Consider the following 17,566-nt stretch of genomic DNA (forward strand, 5'->3'; position numbering starts at 1 on the left):
TAATGGTAGCAAGGATCAGAGTGTTGCAGTAGAAGTGGTAAGAAAATCACATTCCAGAATCTATGTTGGTTTATTTTGAGGCATACATCCTTTGAAGTTAGAGCTGATAATATCAGTTCATGGGGATGTGCCATATGAGAGATAGTGAGGAATCATGTATGCCTTCAAGGCATTGGCATATACAACTAGAAGAATAGCCTTTAAATTAAGTTGCTCACTTTTACTATTAAAACCATAGTTTTAAAAATTATCTTCGCTGTGGTTCTAATGAATTTATTGAGTATTTCAGTTGGCTTAATTTGTCTGAACTGTACCCCTGAAGGCAATGCATAGGCAAAGGTGTTACTGATGCCTGAATGGTGGTGGGAGTCGGGGTAGGGCAATGGATTCAGGGAAACTCTGAAGAAAAGAAAGAACCCCAGTTACTATCTCAAAATATTATTCTGCTACGTGAGGAATGAATGTATCATGCAGACCAAACTCCCTACTGTCATCAGTTGATGAGCAATACTTTTTCAGCACTGATGGTACATGGATATTAAACTTTTCTTCATTCTGTTCAATAAAGAGAAATTCACTACTTTGTGAAAGATAGTTCAGTGACTAATATCTCTGCTGAATGTTCTTTTGTTGAGCTTCTGTGTATCTGTAACAAAAGTAAGCATAATCTAGCCTTTTTCTGCAACTTAGAATGAGTCTCTTTTGTTGTACATCATGCTACTTAAAATTATTGAAGTCCTCTGAATTTCATTTTCTCATCTCCTGAGAACAATCATCTAGTTTCTTAAAGCATTCATATTAAAATATGAATTCTAGATTGCCTAGCCATCCTGGAGAGCAGAGCGTGATATAATAGAAAGAGCCTGGGCTTTAGAAGGAGCAAAATGGAAATTTTATGGTGGATGTCATAGAGACTGCTCTCTGCTCACCAAACCACACATTCTCCTCTTCTTCCAAGCATACAGCCTGACTAGATATCCCATCTTCCCTTTCACTTTAACATGACCCTTTTTCTGAGTTCCAGTCCATACAATATGAATGAAAGATATATGCACCACTTCCATATCTGGCTCATTAAACGTGCCACAGACATTCCTTCATATTCTTTATCCTTTCTGGTTGGTTGAAATGAAGACAGCTTCTGAGGCATTGTTGGAAGCTGTCTGTCAGGAATGTAGAGGCAGCAATATCTGGATACCTGAATCACTTTATGTTAAAGTGCTGCCCCATTGTCTTTTTTAGCCTCTCAATGTTTGTTAGGTGATTAAGAAATAAGCTATTGTTTTTTGAGTTACTATACATTTTTGGATATTTTTGTTATCATACATAGCTTGCCCCAACTAATATAAAGGATATAGGATACACCTTGAGACATAGATAGGGTTCATTGTAAATATGTAAGAGAATGGAATTCTAGGTATAAAAGATAGTGGAAATGAAAGATCCTAGAATTTCATATTACTGGACTAATAAGTTATAGTAAAACTGAACTCTTGTAACAACTGGAAAATACAGGATGAACATGGCTGGAGATACGTGAAGGATTTTAACAGGGAACAAATATATGGTATGTTCTGGATGTGGGAGTTGATAGTAGTTGAAGGGAAAAAAAGATGTCATATATGTCTAATATAGGTAGAATTGCCTGGCCAGGGAATTAGTTTGAAAGTGTGAGAAAGATGAATTTATTGTGGATGGATTACTGGGGAAAAGTTAAAACCTTGAGAGAAACAAATAAGCTAGAAGAAGAATCTGAACATGTTATATATATTACCATTATTTCTCATAAACTGAATAGAGATGGCTGGAACTTGAATCCTTGACCCTATTGCAGATTCAGGAGGGAAGTGTCTATATGTGTCACACCAGAAAGACACACACTGTGTAATTCATTCTAGAGCTTTGTAGAATAGAAGTCTGATCCCTGATGAGTGGAGCTGGATCCATTGTGAACCACAGTGAGCCGATTCTTGTTGAAGGCCTGGACTAAAGAGTTCCCTTTAGACTCTTTTTTCCCTAAGTCTGCAGGTCACTTTGATATCTTCTATAACCAACCCACCTCTCCCCACTCATCACCAGATTATTTGAAATAAATCGCAGATATCATTTCTTTTATAAGTATTTCAGTATGAATTTCTATAGGATGTATTATTTTAAGTACAGTAATTACCAACCTAAAAATTGAAAATTATTTTTAATTATCACCAAATATCAGTATTCAGATTTCTCTACTGTTTTATAAATGTTTGTTTATAGATTTTTCTTGATCAAAATATAAATAAGGTCATTACTTTGCCTTCAGTTTAAATGTTAAGTCTTTTAAGAATACCCTCTCTTTTTTCCTTGCAATTTATTTATTAAGGAAACCAGGTCTTTTGTCCTGCAGATTTCTACTTTCTGTGTTTTGCCAGATGCATTCCCATGGTATCACTTGCATATTTTTTGCTCCCTTGTTTTCTATAAGCTGACAGTGGTTTCTAAAATTTCATGTGTCTTAGGTTTGGTTTTTTATCAAGAATACTTCATAAGTGGTGGTATGTATTACAGTGAGGAGGTACATAATGTCTAGTCGCCTCTCTTTTCGGAATACCAGTGACCATTGATAATCATTGCCTAGATCAATCAATTCTTGTATTAACAGTTTGTAAAATATTGATACTCTACATTCAATTTCTTCATTTATTAACTAAAATATGTCAGTAAAGAGAAACTTAGTTTAATTGACTATTTAGTTACCTTGAGGTACAGTTCGTACTGGAAAGGTAGGTTAAATGCTTGATGCCATTTTACCAATTTTTAGATTAATGAGGTTTCCTAGCATACTTCAGAGGTGACCATAATATGTTCTATCATAATGTACACATGAATTTTTAAAATATATGATGTATTTAATTCCATTGCTGTTTCATTCTTATTGATGCTCAGATTGTCCCTTATTTGGCCAAGTTAGCTTCAAGTTAATCTTTTGTGACACAATTCATTGGTTTTTTAAATTTCCCTTGCTTTTTAATGTGCCATGATGTTTAGGTTCATTTTGTATACACTTTTACCTAGGCCTGGACTCAGTCATTGCTCTAAAGATCTTTGATTTCTTTAGTGGGAATATTTAGAGACCAGTCTGGGTTTTAGGAATGCATTAGGATTTTAGGAGTGTTGTTACTACTGGTATGGTCATTGTTTTTAAATTTTTTTCATTATAATGATGAGCTTACCAATACATATTTTTAAGAAAAAAAAAGTACCATGGGTTCACACTGGTATTTTAAAATTAAATTTAGGACTATAGGATTTTTACTTATTTGATTTTATATTTGCATCTCTTTTCTTCTATGGAAAATTCTGGTTCCAATGAATGACATTAACATAATTGTTCTTTTTTTGTTTTCTACTTTTCATTCCCCCTTCTGTGTGTGTGTGTGTCTCTGTGCATCTGTGCCTGTGTTTACATGCACATACATAGTGGAGATAAACAAGGACCATGCAAATGAGAAAAATAAAACAAACTAGGCTATTTATTCAGAGAGTGCTGTAGCAAGGGAGTCAGCCACCATCCATTGCCGTTGGCATAAGCTCAAAGGCAGGGAGGGGAGTAGGAAAAAGAGAGAGAGAGGTCTTCAGATATGGTCTAATTGAAGGTTTTTGGTATGGGGAAGGTAGAAAGCGGGCAGCTGGAAGTGTGGCATATTCTGTGATTGGTTGGGAAGCATATTTGGCTATCTCTGGTTGGTCTGGAGTAAGAAGTGGGATAAAAATAGGGAGACTGACAGTCATTGATTGACCAAGTCTTGACCATTCTTGGCTAATTGTTGCTGAGGTTGTGGTTTAGCTTTCTGGTTGGTTGCTGCAGAGGTTCTGAGTGACTTCTATTGTTATATATAATCTGGCTATTTTCTACAGAAAAATATATTTTCTGTAATAACAATACCAATATTAATACTAACAATATGAATATGAAAACATATTGAAGGTATCTTTTGTAATGAAATTTCTTTTGAGTATATTTCATTAGGAAGATAGTCAAATAAATCTATTTTAAAGTCACTTTAAATAAATTCTGTGTGTTTATGCCTATAGCATGAAACATATTTTTCTATTTCTTCAGGAATTCCTTTTTATTTCATATTTGTTTATTTCATGATTATCTTAAGCATATGCACAATTCCAAAGTCAAATCAAAGAAGGGTATATTCAGAGAAGTCTGGCTTCTGTTGCTGAATCTTCTATCCTATTTTCTGCCTCTATACTTAATAATTTTTAAAATTAATTTTACTAGTTACACTTTTCCTTTTTAAATATTAGCAACCACATATACATATATAAATTTAAATATATATGTTTATATAATTCATATGTTTATTATATATTTATATACAATCTTTCGTAGATAAATTGTAGCATTCAATACACACTTGTTTCTCTCTTGTTTTTTTACACTTAATGTATCCTGGAGCTCATTCCCTAGTACTTATTCTTTAAAAATTACCATGTTCTTGGAGTTATGGGTGGGAAAGCTTTCTCTACTCCAACATTATTGAGGAACCTGAATAGTTTTAATTCTATTATTGTGTGCTTAGTTTATTTTAAAATGAAATTAGTTAATAGTTAGTTATGGGCCAGGATAGTACCTCTCTAATATGGCCATTTGTATATGTTGAAATTTTCCTAAATGTATGTTAGTTTATTTTATACATAATTATTTGAAAATTAGAAAAATTGGTTTTCCTTTATATCTCTTTCTTCTTAGTTTAGAATGGGTCCTGGTGGAATTGTCAGATAATTGATTGGTTGACCTACATGTGCAGTTGAGGGAGTTTTAGAGATTCTTTTCTGCTTACCACAAGGAAAGTCTCCTGAGATTCAGAACTTTAGACACATGCAGTTGTTTAATTTATCTTACAGTTTTAAGTGTCACATAAAGTTCAAAAAACAGATTATTGAGCCATTAAACTAAGGTCTTAGATGTTTTATCTTCCTAATGGGATAACACAGAGAATCTGGTTTGTAGTTTGATCTATAACCTTGTATAACATGCTTTAAATTTTTGTTTAGGCAGTTTGGAAGGGCTTTCTTTTAAGAAAGAAACTGACAACAGCTTTAGAGGCTATTAAGAATGAAGAATCTGAAGAAGAATATGAAGAAATAAACTTAGAGGATTTTACATTTGATGAAGTAAGTACCAACTACAAAATATAAATATTGGTCTTAAAATTTTTTTAGCATACTACTTTGGAGCTAAATCAATTTCGAGGATTTTTATCCTCTTAACACTATGTTATAGATTTTTTTAAACAACACTTGAAAAAGTATGCTTCTAATTTCTTAATATCTTCTTTATATACTTTACAAGCATGTACAGTAGATAAACATGGCCATAGAATATTTACAAGAGTTTCTGTGTGCTCTTTGACCAGATTGGTTTTTTTTTTATCAGTTATCCTTCATTAAATATAACTCTGAGCTTATTTATGCTCTGCTTAACAACATTTTGTAGTTCTTTGTTGCCTAGGAAAATGAAAACACCTTCTATAAATTGTTATTTAAGTATTCCATAGTAAGGTAGCACACTATCCAGACATCTATGCCACTTCTTTCCTGTGGCTTCCATATGCTCCCAACCCATTGAGAACCATTTTATTGTATAAAGCCCTTGCTTTTCACATTCTGGTTTTACTCCCTGTACTTCCTCTTCTCTAGACAGTTACACTACATAAACACTACTCGGATGAAGATATAGAACATATGAACACTCCCAGACTTCCTCATGCCTCTCTAGTATTCATAACTCCATCATCATAGATTAGTTTTCCCTATTTATGAACTTCCTGTATGTGGAATCATATAGTATGTACTCTTCTTTCACGTAATAATATGTCTGTGAGATTTATCTATGTTGTTGAGTGTAGTAAATATACCACTCTTTTGCAAATACCACTTTTTACCTATTATTTGAATATACTACTTTTTAAAAGTCTGTACTACTATTGGAAGATATTTGTTGTTATTTCTAGTATTGCCTATTATGGCCAAATGCTATGAACATTCTTGTGCATGTCTTCTGATGTGCATATTCATACTACTTTTAGGAATAGAATTTCTGAGCCTTAATGTTTACCTGTGTTTAGTAGATAGTGCCTAATGTTATTCTATAGTGATTATATCAGTTTATAGTCCTATCAGCAGAATATGAGAGTTTTAGGGGAGTTCTATCTTTACCAGCACTTTGTATTTTCATGTCTTTTTCTTCCATTCCAGTAAGTTTGTGGTGGTATCTTATGGTTGTTTTAATTGGCATTTCTGTCATAATTAATAATGTTGAATATCTTTTAGCATGCTTTATGACCATTTAGTTACTTTTGTGACATAATCAAGTGTTTGTATATTTTTCCATTGGGTTGTACATCTTTTTTTCTTATTGATTTGTAGAACTTCTTTATATATTCTGAATACTACTCTGTTTTCCCTTGCAAATTTCCTGTCTAACCTCTGGGGCTCATCTTTTCAGTGTCTTTATGGTTAATTTTAATGAACAGAACTTTTCTAATTTCAAATTTAAAAAATTTTTAATTGTTCTGACATATAAGAAATCTTTGCTTACTCTTAGATCATTAAGATATTCTAGAAACCTTATTAATTTTCAGCATTTAAGTCTGGATGCATCTAGAATTAATTTTTGTGTATAGTGTGAGGAAGGGGTCATGTTCCCTTGGGGCAAATGAATCTATAAATCAACTTGGAAGAACTGATATTTTTAGACTATTACTTTTTTAAACCCATGAAAATAGACTGTCCTACCACTTATGTAAACCATTTAAAATTTCTGTCCACATACTCTAGTTTTCTTCATAGTAGTCTTGTATAATTTTGCTTAGACTTATTTCTAGATATTTTATGTTTTCTGATATTGTGTTTATTTTTGTATGTTGACCTTATATTCAGTCACTTTGCTGAAATCACTTATTAATTTTAGTAGGTTGTCTCACAGGTCTTTTATATTCTGTATATACAATCATGTCATCTGAGAATAATTACAATTTTATTTCTTTTTTTCCACTTCTTATGGCTTTTATTTCTTTTTCTTGCCTTACTATTTCCAGGAAAGTGTTGAATAGTGGTGATATTAGCAGACATCATTTTCTAGTCTGGTCTCTGAGAGAAAGCTTTCAATATTCCACCACTAAATAAGATGTTTAAATAGGTTTCTTGTAGAAACTCTAGATTTAATTAAGGAAGTAACCATCCTTAACATACCTTTACCATTCCAAGAGGTTAATATGATGATGATGATTTTATATATGAGTTGGATTTTATCGAATACTTTTTATGCATATAACATTGATTTTCAAACATTAAATCTCATATTCAAATAAACCAACTTAGCTATAATGTATTATCTTTTTTACATATCTCTGAATTTGGTTTATTAATACTTGTTTAGGATTAGCATTTATATTCAAGAAGAAGTTAGACCTGTAAATTTTCTTTTTTATAAAACTCCTAATCTAGGTTTTGGTGTCAAGGTTATATTGGCTTTATACATTTGATTGGGAAGTGTTTCCTCTGTTTCTGTTTTCTGGAAGAGTTTGATGTGAGATTGATTTATTTGTTTCCTAAAAGTGTGTCTCAGCATATATTCTATTTGGAGAAATGTTCCATGTGCACTTGAAAGGAATGTTAAGTATATTGTTACTAAAATCTCAGTTATTTCAGGTTTATTAATTGTTGTTTTAAAAAAAATTCTTAATCCTTAGTGATTTGGGGCAGAGGAATTCTATCAGTTATTGACAGAAAAATGCTAGAATCTCTTACTATGATTGTGGGTTTTTCTCAATGACCTTTTAGTTCTGTCAAATTTTGCCTTGTACTTAGGGCATACATAGTTAAGACATTGTATCAATGACCCTTTCATCATAATAAAATTCCCTTCTTTGATATAGTTTCCTTCTTTAACTAAATGCCTTAGTGGTTCCTTCTCCAATATTTTCAAACCTACAGCTTTCTTTTGGCTAGTAATTTTATAGTAGTATATATTTTTCTAACCATTCCCATTCAACATTTCTCTGTTTTATATTTAAAGTGTGACTCTTATAAGAGTATATAATTGGGTTTTGCTTATTTTTATATTCTACTCTGACATTTTTTTCATTAACATATTCAGACTATTTTAATTTATTTTAATAAGAGTATAATTAGGTTTATAAATACCATCTTTGTATTTGTTTTTTGCTTGCCCTATGTGTTCCTTATTTCCTTTTAGTTTTTTATCGACTTCTCTTGCATGAATCAAGTTTTTTGTTTGTTTGTTTTTCCTTTTTCCCCCTTCATTAGCTTGTTAGTTTGTGGTTGTTTTTCCATGTATTTCATTTCTCCCTACATTAACATGATTCCATCTGGATTCATTTTCCTTTCCCTGAAGGATTTTCTTTAGTAATTAGTTAACTTCAGGTGAGTCTTTTTTATTGCTTGAACATTTCTCTTACTTTAAATTTTAAAGGACATCTTCTCTACGTATAGAATTCTAGGTAAAGTTTTGGTGTTTAAAGATGCTATTTCATTGGCTTCTGACTTTCATGAACTCTGTTGAAAAGTTAGTAATAAGTCTTATTTTTTCTTCTCTAAAGATATTATCCTCACACCCCCATTCCCCAGCCTACTTTTAAGGTTCACTTTCTGTGGTTTTCAGTGATGGTGTGATTTTATTTGTATTTACTCTGCTTGTAGTAAGGAGGCCATATGGCTTCTTGAATCTGTGATTTATGTCTTTCATCAGTTTTGGAAATTTCATAGCCAGTTATTTCAAACATTTAATCTTTTTCATTATTTCTCTTCTTTGAGGGAAAGTGGTTCCAAAAATGTATATGTTAGAATTCTCACCATTTCACATGTGTCTCTTAGACTCTCTTTTGATTTGTTCTCTTTTTTTTGCCTCTGTATTTTATTTTTTTTAAAAGATTTTATTTATTTATTTGACAGAGAGAGAGACAGCCAGCGAGAGAGGGAACACAAGCAGGGGGAGTGGGAGAGGAAGAAGTAGGCTTCTAGTGGAGAAGCCTGATGTGGGGCTCGATCCCAGAACACCGGGATCATGCCCTGAGCTGAAGGCGGACACTTAACGACTGCGCCACCCAGGTGCCCCTGCTTCTGTATTTTAATATGGATGTTTCCTACTGACCTATCTTGTAGTTTACTAATCATCTCTCTTGAGATACCTAATCATTTTTAGCCTATATTTTGAATTCTTAATTTTGGTTATTCTATTTTTTAGTTCTAGAATTTTTACTTGATTATTTATTGTAAATCCCAGTTACATTGAAGTTTTCTATCACTTCCTATATTTTCTTGAACATACCAAGTATGATATTTTCAAAGCTTTCTTAGTTAATTGCAACACCTGGATCACTTGTAGGTTTATTTCTATTGACTGTATATCTCTTGCATTTTGAGTCAGTCAATTCTCTTTTTTAGCATTTAACCTTTGATTAAGTATCAGACATATATGGGAGAAAAGTGTAAAGACCCTACAAGATGTTTTCTTTCTCTGAATAGGATTGAATTTTAATCTTGCAGGCAGATAGCATATGGGCAGAGATTCTTTTGAGGCTTGTTTTCAAGCTTTATTGTGGCTGTTGTATTTCTGGTTTCTCTTACAGGCTGAGCTAATATGATTTCTCAACTGAAAGTGGCATGTTTACCAGGTTACCCTCACCTTGTTTGTCCCTCAATTCTAATCCCTTTCTCCATGGCATCAAGTGACTGATGAAGTTTCTTCTTAGCTTTATAGCACTCCAGGTGTTTCTATTGTCCTTTGATTCTAGGTATCTCTCCTACACATATTCTACATGGAATTAGAAAACACCTGAAGGAAAATACATGATTTTGAGTTCACATTTTAAAACATCAGAGGGTAGAGATACTCAAACTAAATCCTGTCCCCATCCCATCGGTCCTCCAACAGGTGTCAAATTACTAGAATTTATCACACTAACACTTCTCTACCTGCAACTCTTCCCCTATGGGGATAAGCCCCTCTGGCACTTATGGGGTGAAAAGTAAAACATGTAATACATCAATTTCTACTTTACAATTCAGATATAGAAGCAATAACAACAGTACATTGAATTAGCCTAAAAGCCCTACTCAGGGGCGCCTGGGTGGCTCAGTCGTTGAGCGTCTGCCTTCAGCTCAGGGCGTGATCCCGGCGTTCTGGGATCGAGCCCCACATCAGGTTCTCTGCTGGGAGCCTGCTTCTTCCTCTCCCACTCCCCCTGCTTGTGTTCCCTCTCTCGCTGGCTCTCTCTCTGTGTCAAATAAATAAATAAAAAATAAAAAATAAAAAAAAATAAAAGCCCTACTCACAAGATAACTTTAGCTCCTTCCTCCACTGTGAACCATGTCCAAACCCTATCAGTTGAACCAACATGGCTCATACCACATGAGTCCTGGGTAACACAGTGCCCTCTAACACGGGGGAAAACACTATATCTTCCCAGGGTGTTAGCTATATCAAGATCCTTGAAAAGATAGTCTGGAAAGAAAGCTGTCACAAGACATGCAGAAATAGAGACCCATGGAGAATTGCCTCCCAGCATTAAGCACCTATTATATATTGCTCATAATGAACCTTGAAAACAGTGATGAATAAGACATTTTATTGGGCTTTGAGTTCACAGTGCAAGGTGAATAACCTTTTTTTTAAATTATGATATATTAGTCATCATACAGTGAATAACCTTTTTGAAAGAATTATTTTAGCAGAAGTTTTAATAAACTTAGGTCTCAATCTTTTTTAGGGGGGATTTTTGCCACCTTGCCATAAAATATCTGTAATAACAAATAAATATCTAAATAAGAGGTATGTTAAGTCTAATGTGGCATAGTGATCTACAGTTGCACTTTTATTTTGCACCTTTTAAATTATAAAGTAATTTTAGTTGATACTTTTATTTGTTGACTTGATTTAATAAGGTTTATTTTCTCTGTTACTTAATACTGTGTAGAGGCCAATATATAAAAAACCAATAAAGTTATCTTTAAATTTAAACATTACAAGTCCTCTTATGGTTCCCTAAACCTAGAGAAGATGAGAAAAGCTAATATAACATAAATATAGGAAACCACAACAGTCAAATTTGGATTTGTTTTTTGTCTCAGACCAAAGTAAAATTCAGTAAGTTTTCAGGAATAATTTTTGAGAAGAAGACAAATGTGTCAAGCTGGGCAACTTTCAATTTTGGAGTTCATGTTTGATCCCTATCTCAAATTAACTTTACAGAGTATTACATATTCCAGTACATTATGGGAAAATAAACAAATGCAATCTAAATTATAGGCAAAGAAAAAGACTAAAGTGACATTTTGTTGTTGAAAAGAGGTATGCATGGCATATAACAATGGCATGTAACATATAGCATATATCAACAATATAAGCCACCATGTTTTGCATTGAGGATGGAGGAGAGGGTTTATTTATTTATTAAGATTTTATTTATTTATTTGAGAGAGAGAGCACAGCCAGGGGAGGGGCAGAGGGAGAGGGAATCTCTAGACTCCCTGCTGAGCACAGAGCCCCACATGGAGCTCCATCCCAGCACCCTGGGATCATGACCTGAGCTGAAGTCAGACACTTAACCGACTGAACCACCCACGCACCCCAGAGGAGAGTGTTTAGAAAGTGAGATTTGAGATTCAAAATGGGCCAAGTTTTCAAACTGTAAGGATTCTAAGATGCTCCTAAAGTTATCAGGAAGCATTAGAAAGAATTATTTTGGGGATAGTAAGAGGCAACTTGGGCAGAAGAGGAGGAAAGTGTTGGGACAGGGGAGGAGATAGCAAAGGGAGGGAGAAAAACATCAAATCCTGGCTTTTAGCATTTCTAGGACTTGTTCAATTCTCACTGACTTGTGACTTAGGGCAAGTCTGATCCCAGTTTCATGCATCAAATGAAAGGATTACAAATGGCCTGAAAAATTTTGCATATACACACCCAAATAAACAAGAGTGTTATTTGTAGCTCTTCTTCCTGATGGCCTTATATTCTAGACTCTCAAAGTTGAATTGTAAAATAATGATTTCTTCTCTGGTCAAAAGCCAAATACATGTGTATCTGATCAAACATTTGGTTGTGAACACAAAGTTACAGATCTATCCAAGTTCAAGTTCATTTTTAATATGTAAGTAAATTTGCTAGTAGTCTTCTAATAACCAGAAAGCTTTCCAGATCCTCAGTTGTAAGTTAAAGAATATCTGAACAGAAGGTTTTCTTAAGCCGTAACTAAAATTTGTATAAATTTCTAGTGATAAGCATGATATATTAATATACATTTTTAAAACAGTAGTATATTTATAATCTTGGCCAATTCCTCTTGACATTTTGAGATTTTTTTCAACATTCAAAGTACTGCCAAATATACTAGATATTAATAAGCTTGAACTCACATAAATCAGTAGTTGTGGTAACATTTTTTGTTTGTGATTATATAATTACTAAAGTATCTTTAGTATTTTATACTAAGCCTTCTCTTCATGCTTCTAGAAATTTCTGAGATAGTGATTAAAGAATTGTTCTGGAATTTTCTAAAAATTTGTGACCTTGCATTAAAAACCAAGACAAACTATTTTCAAAGTCTTCTGCACTTTAAGATATCAATTTAAAGACTAAATTTTCCCCCAGACTTTGTATAGCTTAAGAAAGAGATTTCATCAACATCCATGTGATATGGCAAAGAAGTCACTCTTTGTGAGTTTTTGTCCTACTGGAGGAAGAAAACAGCTGGAGTCCCAGAGAATATAAAATAGGAGGTGGTTGGCAGGTATTTAAAAGAAAAAATGTTGTGTGTATGTGTATACACAACAGTGTATATAAATAAAGCTCCTTGCCTGGCGATACTGGTCCTTTCCACAGTTAGTTCTCAAGTGGCACATTACTTTTAAAATTTTTCTTCCAATTTAAAAAATTTCGGTAAGATACACATAAAACAAAATTTACCACCTTAATTTTTAAGTGTACATTCAATGGTATTAAATACATTCATAAAGTTATTTTACCATCACCACCATTTAATGCATATCCAGAACTCTCTTCATCCTGTAAAACTGAAACTATATAGGTATTAAACAATAACTCCTCAATCCCCCTTAATATTCTAAAGTTATAACACTGCAGTTTGAATTTATACCCTCTTAACTTCTGTAGCATCCCCAAACTTGCTCCTTTACAGCTCCATCTCCACCCCTTTCTGTTGATATCGTTTATGTACATAAACCAAAATTCATTTAAATGCATTAGTGTTTTAAGTTATGTAGGAAACTAAATGTAGAGTTATAAACTAAAGTTACAATAATACTAGCTTTTGAACTACTAATTGTTTTTTTATGTATTAGTCTCCTTAAATCATGTAGAAAACAAAAAGTAGGGTTACAAACTGTTGTTACAATAATATTGGCTTTTATAATTTCCCATGTATTTATCTTTACTGAGATCTTTGGTATTTTTCATATGACTTCCTATTGCTGCTTGTGTCTTCATTTCAACCTGCAGGACTCCCTTTAGCATTTCTTTCAGGGCAGATCTAAAGGTAATAAACTTCTCAGCATTTGTTTATCTGGGACTATCTTAATTTCTCTCTTGATTTTGAAACAGTTTTGACAATATAGGAATTTTGGTTGACAGGTTTTTTTTGTTTTTTGTTTTTGTTTAACTTTTAGCACTTTGAATATATCAGCTCACTGCCTTCAGGACTTCAAAGTTTCTGATAAGAAATCTGCTAGCTGTCTTATTGAGGATTCCTTGTATGTGACAGTTATTTCTCATTGGCTTCTTTCAAGATTCTGTCTTTGACTTTTTGAAAGTTTGATTATGTGTCTTGGTGTGAGTCTCTGAGTTCATTGTATTTCAAGTTCTTAGAGTTTCTTGGATGTTTATATTCAGGTCTGTCATTGAATATGGGAAAATTTTGGCTATTAGTTCTTCAAATATGCATTCTGTTTCTTTCTTTCTCTACCCCTTCTATGACTTCCATGATATATATGTTGGTCTGCTTGATGGTATCTCACAGATTCCTTAGGTTCTATTCATTTTTCTTCAATCTTTTTTTTTCCTATTTCTCAAACTTGTTAATTTCCATTGTCCATCTTCAAGTTCACTAATTCTTTTATCTGCCTACTCAGAGACAGATCTCTCTAATGAATTCCACTAGGGAATATTTCATTTCAGCTACTGTACTTTTCAGCTCCAAAATTTTTTCTTGATTTCTCTTTAGATTTCTTATCTCTTTATTGATATTTCCATTTTGTTTATACATCATTTTCTCTCCTTTTGGTTCTTTGGCTATCTTCAAAACAATTATTTTAAAATCTTTGTCTAGTAAATTTGCCATGAGGTCTTTTTTTAGGGATAGTTTTGGTTGATTTATTTATTTTTCCTTTGAATGGGCCATAAACTTTTCTTTTTCTTTGAATGGTTTGTGACTTTTTTATTTACAATTGGACATTGAATGTAATAATTATGGTAATTCTAGAAATTAGATTCTCTTCCCCACGGTTTGCTGGGGTTTTGTTTTTGCTTTTATTATGTTTGTTTTTGTATTATTGTAGGCTGTTTCTGGGCTGAGGATCAGCCTGAGTTATAAATTAAGGTCTTCTCAGGTCTTTTCTGAGTCTGTGCCTTTCCTTGGATATGTATGTTGACCTTCTAATTTCCCACATATATGCAAATGCTTTAGAATATTCTAGCCTTTTAAAAAAAAATGAGCATCCTAGTCTTTGATATCTGGCTCCAAAAGATGAAAAAGAGAAAAATGAAAGGGTGGGGAAGGACACCAGCCCATTAAATTCCCTGGAAATCACCTAGCTGGTAGGGCAGGGGCTTGCAACAAGAGGGGAAGTACACCTCTTTGCACCTCTGTGATCAGAAGTAATCAATGATCAGTGCACAGATCACCATATTTGGAGGACAGGGTCCTCATTGTCCACCCTGGCTCTACAAGCTATGTGCAAGCTAATCCTGGAACACATGAATAGCTGACTAACTCAGGGCCTGGGGGTAGAGTTAGGTAGCTGTGCTAAAAGCTGACTACTGTGCTAAGAGCTGAAACTGACTAAAATTAACCACAATTTACCATCCAAGTTTTCCCCTGGAAGTTATATGCCTTCAATAGACTCCAGAGTTCCAAAATAGTTATATCAGATAGATTCTGTAAGTGCAATCATTTTCTAGGTTGGGAGACAGGGTCCCAGTTCTTCCTACTCCACCATCTTCCAAGAATCCTCTGGTACATTGCCTTTTATCATATTGTCTCCACATCTTCACATTCTCTCTTCATTTTAGTAGTTTTCACCAGAGTAAGAATACGAATTTGATAATAGCTGCTATTCCATGGACCTTGATCTTTCATGGGATAGAACTGGCTTTTTCTTTATTTGCCATACAAAAGAAAGAATTAAAAAATCTGAGCCTTGAATCCTGTTTGCATCAGATAGCACTTTTAAGCCAGATATGTATTCTTAAAACATGTATAACTGATATATATATATATATATAACTATGATGTATGTCTGCCTGGAAAAAATTGGACAGTGTACCTGTCAGACAACTGAGTGGAGGTGCCCTATTTACATACGTATTTAAATAACATGAATTTAAATAGGTATTCTAAGACTAAGTTCTATAAGTAAAAGTCTGTCATTGCACTGCTAGCCCGTAGTCAGGATGTCTTAGTCTTTCCTTCCCAATGGTCTTTCAAGATATAGTCAAGAAACACTGAAATTGTATAAATGGAAAATTGCGTTTAGTTCTCCTCAGAATATAGTTCTAGTTTTTAAATCATAAATGTTTGATTATTGGGGTACCTGGGTGGCACAGTCAGATAAGCGTCCAACTCTTGGTTTTGGCTCAGGTCATGATCTTAGGGTCATGAGATTGAGCCCCATGTAGGGCTCCTGCTCAGTGTGGAGTCAGCTTGAGATTCTCTCTCCTTCGCCCCCCTCCCCACCGCCACTCGTGCTTTCCGTCTCTCTAAAATATATAAATACATCTTTAAAAAGGGGCACCTGGGTGGCTTAGTCTGAGCCTTTGGCTTAGGTCATGATCCCAGGGTTGTGAGATCAAGCCCCACATAGGGCTCTGTGCTCACTGGGGAGTCGGCTTCCCCTCTCTCTCTGCCCCTCCCCCTGCTTATGCTTGCTATCTCTTTCTCAAATAAATAAATAAAATCTAAATAAATTAATTAAATTTAAAAAATAAATCTTTAAAAATAAAAATAACAAATGTCTTATTTTTTTAGAACCTTTTAAAAAACAAGTTCATGGGCATTCTGATCTTTTTTGTAAAGATTCGAAAAACATTATAGAACCACAGAAGTTTATTCTAAACCATATTAGCTAATCCAGGTAAAAAAATTTAGATAATTATATCCTAAATGATGTAACATTTAGTATAGTTCCATTGTCAAAAGATAAGATAAATTTGGTAATTAGATAAATGGAGTAAAGATGTTTTAAGATAAATAGTGGAGGGAGCTATAATAGTATTTCAAAGTTTAAATTTATATTTTTTATCATTCACACACTTCAGAAAATTTGTGAAATTTTTGAAAAAATTAAGTAAAAGCTATCTTATAGACAGTGTTTATGGAAAAACTGATACTAATGTGTTAAAATACCATAAATTTTCAATAGTGAGATTTGGTGGAAAATATTAAAATTTGCATTATAAAAAGATAAAGAATTATTTCCCTCAGTTACATCTGGAGTTGGCTCAGAATCATGGTTATCAAACAGTTAAATACACTGAACAATTTGCACCTCGTATTTTTTGGAACACTTGAGTACTCAAATTCTCACTTTATCCCACTTAGGGATGAAAAGTCTTTTTTTTTTTTTTTTTTTTACAATGTTTGCATTAAACAGAAGTATAACATCTCACAATAGCAAGTAGCACATTTTCCTGTAAATAAAAATTCCGATATATTCTCTTAACATTTGTAGTATAAAAGACAATGTAAAAGACTCTTTGTAAAAGTTATACAAACTGAATTATGTACATTAATGTTTATTATTTGTGCAGGCTGCCTTAGAGAAAGAATGGCTAACTTTAGATTCCACCCGCTTCCCTTCACAAACACTGCTTCTCCCAAACCAGCTGCACTGGCCAAAGGTAACATGTCATGGAAATTTCTTAGTGCTCCATTTTTGCTCATTTTTTAAGGTTATGCTGTGCTGCAGTGATTAATAATGCAATTTATTGACTTGAAAAACACAATTACTTTTAGAAGCCTCTGACTTCCTCCTCATCCCCAGATGTAATTTTTCATATAGCTTTTCTTTCATTTGCTTCTCTTTTTTTCTTTATTTTGGATTTCTTTCAACACTTTATTTCACAGTAGCAAAAAAAAAAAATGATATACTTCAGCTGCATATTTGGCAGTAGACTAAAATCACTAGTTGACAGCACTTTAAAAATACAAAAATATGCATTAAGAGGGCAACAGCTGAAGATTCTCAGTCAGAGGTCAATGGACTGCAATATCTGTTATTTATTTGATAATCTTTGAAGTTTTTGTTTTCTGATATT

General features: G+C 33.3%; 1 protein-coding gene across 1 annotated transcript in view; it reads left to right on the plus strand.

Moving 5' to 3' along the window:
• LRRIQ1 (leucine rich repeats and IQ motif containing 1) overlaps window positions 1–17,566 on the plus strand; it is a 171,682-nt gene that overhangs the window by 78,147 nt on the left and 75,969 nt on the right. Inside the window, exons 17-18 of the mRNA XM_008687657.2 lie at window positions 5,050–5,169; window positions 17,060–17,149. Coding sequence (XP_008685879.1) covers window positions 5,050–5,169; window positions 17,060–17,149 — 210 coding nt within the window. The remainder of the gene's footprint in view (window positions 1–5,049; window positions 5,170–17,059; window positions 17,150–17,566) is intronic.

Source organism: Ursus maritimus, unplaced genomic scaffold (genome assembly GCF_017311325.1).
Source record: "Ursus maritimus isolate PB19 unplaced genomic scaffold, ASM1731132v1 scaffold_21, whole genome shotgun sequence".
In the NCBI taxonomy this organism is placed as follows: domain Eukaryota; kingdom Metazoa; phylum Chordata; class Mammalia; order Carnivora; family Ursidae; genus Ursus; species Ursus maritimus.